Below are 5,938 nucleotides of genomic sequence, written 5' to 3'. Positions count from 1 at the left end.
CTTTCCCTAAAGGGTTCCTTAAAAAATCATTACATTCGTGCTAAGAAATTTCATTTGCTTTGGACAAGAAGATCAGGGGAAATAAGTTTTTCTCACTGGGCTTTTAGCAGTTCTAATTTTGTAGTGATTGAGCATCGGCAGCAAAACAACCATCACTCAGAAGAGCTATATTACAGTGATAAATACTTCTGACTTGACTGAGTTATAGCCTGTGTAAAATTGCACTTTGCTTACCAGAATATATTTTGTACTGACTTAATCACACTAAATTCACAGAATTGGAAAACATGATAGCCTGTGTTGATGTATGTATGTATCTACCTTATTTGGACAGGGACAAATTTGTAATGAAAGTGTCATGTGAATTAATTCAGTAATCCTTGCTGATTACTACATTGCAAGGTGAAGGCTTCAGACTTTAACGTCTGCCTGTGGTGCTCAACTTTTCCAACACCATTCTCATGTGAGGCAGGATGACATGGTGAGTAGTTCTGCAATGTGAAGATGGTGTATTTCTTAACCTTTTCACAAAGCAGCAACAACTTCCAAATTTTCATTTTAAAAAAACAGTCTGAATTGGGAGCATAACAATGTTGCATATTTAAGTCCTAGAAGGTCAGGATACGATGATCACTTATGCATTTATTTCCGAATATGTTCTTCGCTTATGTGATCTCATTACTTAACAGTTTAATGCAGTAGAAATTTTTCTGTGAATGTGATGCAGGTGTTTATACTGCTCAGTTTGTGAAAACTATTTAATGTGGTAAATGCGTTAGTGTTTAACCTATTAGTGTCATGTTAGTGATGTGAAGCTGTCATTCTGTGGGAATAGCATGCTTTGATGAGGTTTTACATTTAAATATAGCAATATAAAATAGCAGTATATGGTTTCCTTTAGCAAGCAAATTGGCTAGAGGAGCAGGGTGGAATGTGTGTTTTCCAGCAATTCTTGAGTTTATAAATTGGTCTCTTCAGTGGGATCCACACAGGCTTATCAGAGACCTAGTGAACAAATGTGTCTGGGTTTTGAAAGCTCTTTTGCTAGGCTGCTTTTGGAACTGAAGGGAAAAGCCTGATTATTTGGATGTGGTTTATTCTTTTTCCCTTGATCTCTCCCTACACCTGGGTTTGCAGGAGAGATTGGCTCGGGACATGAACCTGCAGCCAACTCAGGTCTATAATTGGTTTGCAAATTATCGACGACGCCAAAAATCCTGCCTCCCTCATATGGAAGAGCTCAACAACTTCTGTCCTGAGAGGGCTTTGACTTACCACACAAAGGAGCAGCAGGATAAAGGATCGTACACTCCACAAACTGCAGGTTCGTCTCTTCCTAATGGGCTTAGGATGTGGCCCAGAAAGCTGAAAAACAAGGATATCCCTTCTCCAGAACAGCATCTATATGTTCATGGATCAGGTGGGCATTGGAGGACTCTACGTCAGTGGAGTGCCTCCTTGTTTGGCTAGAGGCTGTCACTCAATAGAAGGAGCAAACACTGGTAAGGCCTGTGCAAGGACAGATGAAAAGAGATGCCCATCTCCGAAGGGGCACCAAATGAAAGCAAATACATGGGAGGCAGCAGGGTTTAGCTCTCAGATTCTGGGATCAGGGCAGTACTCTAGTAAAACCCAGTATTTCCATGATCCTTCACAGAATCTTAACCAAACTTCAGTCATGGGGAATAAGAGGGTCTTGCTGCATTTGGCAAATTAGACTTGTTTTATTGCTTTTTGGAGTAACTATTAGTGTTCCTTCACCTGCCTGGCCTGCACCTTTCAGATGGATCTTGTGTAGGCATCAGCTCTGAGCAAATGGAGATAACCTTCATGCCCTGTGACCCAGGGTGGGAGCAGTCAGCTGCAGACCTGGATAAACTTCCTGAAGGAACATATTTAAAGATGCTGGAATCCAGGTGATGTATGAAAAAGTCTTCACAGTGACAGTTCAGAGATGAAGCAACCTTTAAACTTGTTCGTGGAACTGACTTTCATGTCAGTTCCCAGGGGACATCACGTAGGAATCTTGACACCATAGATGGGAATGGTCCATGCCCAGCATCAGGCAGTCAGAGCATCTAGCCGTTAATCTCCCAGCTGTCAAGGGCAGGATTCAAAGGTTTAGGTGGGGGTGCCTCCTCTGCAAAGCAATGTGTCTGGCTGATTTGTTTTCTTCATCATGACAGCTTTATGCAGAGCAGTGAGCTGTATGAAGTGAGGACAAGCAAGGCTTTGTTGACCACTCACAACACGGAACAACCTGTAGCTTTTTGCACTGAGGCTGTGCTGGAACCAGGAACCTGCTTTAACTCTGCTGTCCTGCAGCCCAGAGAAGTAACAAGCAGTACTGATGCCAGCCCACAGCTGGATAACTGTGTCCTGTGCTCTTGCGGGTCCCTTACCTTCCCAGACGAACAGCTGGCCATGTGGCAGGCCCCTTGCAGCACCAGAGGAGTCTCTGGCTCCGTGTGGACCCCAACTATAGAAGGTTAGTAAAACTGCTCCCAGATCATTGACCCTAAGAGTTTTCAAGCTTCTCCTCCCTTTGTCATAAACACTGTTGCTCACTTACATGGCTTTCTGATGTCATGACAAATGGGAGCAGGGCTTCTCTTGAGCTCTGGTTCTGCTCCTATAGTTGCTCAATGAGAAAACCTGTTGATGTAAGGTGTTGAAACAGACATTCTTACCTACTCTTTTGCTTAAACTGTAACTGCTCCCGTAAGATAGTACTTTTCCAGCAAGGTGGATTCCTTTTAGTATTTCCATTGGAAGAGTCCCTTCAGGTGTTGTCTGCTCACCCTGTCAGTTTGCAAGCTTCTGAGTTTTTAAATGCCTGTCATTCTTAAGAGGTTGCCTGAGCAGAGGCTGGGAACTTCCTAACTGTGACAAAGTGCTTGTCTTCAGCAACACATTTTCACTTTCCTTTCTCCTTCCTGCTATTCTTTCTCTCTCCCTCTGTGTTTCCTTCCTGTCCAGTCTTGTTTAGCATTCCCACCATCCCTTTTCTCTCCCTGTTCTTCAGAATAGCCTTGATAGGATATGTAATGGATGTCCGCCTGCTTTTGCTGTAGGTCTACAGAACAGAAAGTGCTGTAACTGCCATTCACCCAGCCTCTGTGAATGTGGAGCAAGGAGGGGAGGAATAACTGGGTCAGAGATTGGGGTCATGTTATCTGTAATTGTCTTTAATTTGAGCATTTATTTCAGCAGGTATCAGAGCTCCCTTGAGCAGAGTCCCTCAAGGTGGCTGTATTGAGGCCAGTTCAGGAAGAATCATTCAGCAGTCAGATTTAGAGGTTGAAAGCTTCATCCTTAGCGAAGGACAGCTAGGGACCCTGGAATCTATTCTTCCCCACAGGTAAAGGGAGCAGAAAGCACAGGGCTTCTTGAAAGCAAGAGTAATGATGATGCTGTGGGTCTAGCCTTATCCTGATCCCCCTGTTGAAGAGGGCTGCAAAAAGAGTGTAGTGATGCATCTTGTTCCAGGGCCCTGACTCTCCTTGTGTCTGTCATATTTTGCAGATATTTATATCTGTGCACTGGAAATGGGAAATGCTGTGTAAGTGTATATGTGTTTTATGATGGTGGCACAAAGGAGATTCAGGACCAGCCCCATCAGAAAATATGTGAGCAGCTCTCTTCAAAGCAGCTTTACCTTCTAGGCTATTTGCCTGTTTTTCTTTTTGGCAGAAAATCATAACCTATACTGATCTCAGCGAGAGCTGATTCTGTGGGCTGGGTTGGTAGGGCCCATATTTAATCCTAAAATAGTTTTTGTAGCTTCATAACCTCATGACAAGATTATTCCATAGTGCAAGCTTTCCAAATTGGAAGACAGAAAGACAGGCACTGTTCTATCTTTCTGTTTTCCACCTGTATCAAATGTTTCAGACTGCAGCTTCTCTGGGACTTGAGATAAATTCACAGAATGCAAAACAACAAAAATCTCTGCCATCTTCCATATGTTATACAACTTCCATAATGTTTCATAAAAATAAATGCTGCCAAACAGACATTACGAGGTTACTTTAATTTACAGATCTGTATGACAGAACAGGAGCAGTAGCCCCATTTCGCAATCCTTCTGCTTGACACTGTCCAGCATTTGTGCTAGCATGACACTGTCAATAGTATGTCAAAGTAGGTAGAAGCAGTTTTATTCCCACTTTATAGATGAGGAAGCAGAGGCACGGAGAGGCTTTGTGGCTTGTCAAGCAACAAGGGGAGGCAGTGATTCACTGGAGATAAAGATCAGTGGTTTTTTGCCTCTCAGTTCCCTGCTAAAATAATTTCTGCCTTTTACCCCTGTTTCCCAGTTGGCTTGGGTGCCTACAGCTGTTCACATTCATGTCAGACTCCCTGCTCTGAAATGGTGGGGAGAACCCAGGTCTGGGCATTGTAAACCCACCTCAGTCTGTGTTTTAGGATTCACAGTTTTAAACAGTGGCTAAAGATCGTGAAGGATCAGTGAGACTTGCTGGCAACATTTTGGCTGGATTTAAAATTGCATGTTCTGACTCTAGAGTGAGCTCATATTTATTTTTAAAATATGTTCCGCCAGTAGAAGAAATCTATGGTGAATGTCTCCTTGTTGGGTATGTCAGTTGTGCCAGGAATCCACACACCCTTTATCGTATTCCTGGCAGGGGCAGGACATGCTGCTTTGTTGACACCTTCTGGAGAGGATACAGTTCTTTTGAATTCTATTCATAAATACTGTTCAGTGGCCTGGTCCAGCTCCCCCAAAAACCTTGAACTTTCCAAAATACCATGAATGCTATGGAACAGCAATCTCTCTAGAAACGAGCGATGCTTAGGCTGCAATTTCATTTAGGCCCTTTTGCTTGCAGTTTCTCTCTAGAGACCCAGGAGACCTCACGTGGGTAGTCTTGGGTAAGATCGTTGCTCAGTGAATGGCAATGAATGAGGATCACCTTTGTTATCAGGCACAGCCCTCTGACAAGAGTTCCTGGATTAGGGAGAAGTATTGTGTCACCAGAGTCATCTTTGGCAATAATGTTACAATGAGCATCACTCATCTGGGGACTCATGAAGGAGTCAACAGCTTAAACCGTAAGGCAAATGAGTGTTGCTATCCTGGAAAGACAGGGCAGTGAAGTTATCCCCGCTTTACTTTTAGATAAGAGTAAAGCACAAAGGAGGAAATTATTTGTCCAAGGTCACCCACCTGGCATGGACTTAGTGTTATGCTCTTCCTGCCTTGCCAACACCTGTGGCTCCCTGCGTCGTAAGTGTAGGGGTAGAGCTACAAGTCAGCCAGAGGACCCTTAACCTGCTTGTCTCATTTTTAAAGGTTGTCACCTGGAGAAGACTTGGCCTGAAAGCTTATTAGAATGATTCCAGCTGATTTCTTTCATGGGCTTTTTACAGTCGGTCCTACACACTTGAGCTGTATCCAAATCTCTTATGATCTACAGGGCTGTGAGGTGGGAGTGTGAGGGGGAGCCAGGCTGGAAGCTGACTGTCTCCATCTGCTCCTGCTGCCTGGCAGGAGAGTTTGATCCAGCTAGCGAACTGGAAGTCCCTGTGGGACACCAAACAGATGCTCGCCTTTACAGATAGTGGTGGTGTAGCCTCTTCACTCCTCAAGTTGGAGTGAAGGTGGAATGTAGCCCAGCTGCAGTTCATGCAGAGTATAACTCTCTTGTGCCTCACATTTCAAACAGAAAAGCACACTGAACTCTATGGAGCAAGACAGACTGCATTTATGAGCCGGCATATTGATTTAGAAAACATCAGTGCTGAGACGCTTGTTGCAGCTTACCCCTCTGCCTGCTTTTTTGGGATTCCAGCTCGGAGCGTTAGGAATCCTCCTGCTGTTAGGCTCTCCCCTCTGGATAACCCAGCACTCAGACCCTGGCAGGCAGCAAGTTCAAAACGCACAAAAGGAGGTTACTTTTTGGCATGTTGCATA

General features: G+C 44.1%; 1 protein-coding gene across 1 annotated transcript in view; it reads left to right on the top strand.

The window, feature by feature from the left end:
* The window catches only part of LOC104619688 (anomalous homeobox protein-like), a gene marked incomplete at its 3' end in the record, with an annotated part of 4,018 nt that extends 1,530 nt beyond the window's left edge, over window positions 1–2,488 (top strand). Inside the window, exons 4-5 of the mRNA XM_010285649.1 lie at window positions 1,138–1,324; window positions 2,411–2,488. Coding sequence (XP_010283951.1) covers window positions 1,138–1,324; window positions 2,411–2,488 — 265 coding nt within the window. The remainder of the gene's footprint in view (window positions 1–1,137; window positions 1,325–2,410) is intronic.
* Window positions 2,489–5,938: the final 3,450 nt, after the last annotated feature.

Source organism: Phaethon lepturus, unplaced genomic scaffold (assembly GCF_000687285.1).
Source record: "Phaethon lepturus isolate BGI_N335 unplaced genomic scaffold, ASM68728v1 scaffold48494, whole genome shotgun sequence".
Taxonomy (NCBI): domain Eukaryota; kingdom Metazoa; phylum Chordata; class Aves; order Phaethontiformes; family Phaethontidae; genus Phaethon; species Phaethon lepturus.
Note: the sequence above shows the minus strand (reverse complement) of the source record. Positions and strands in the feature narration are given on the sequence as shown.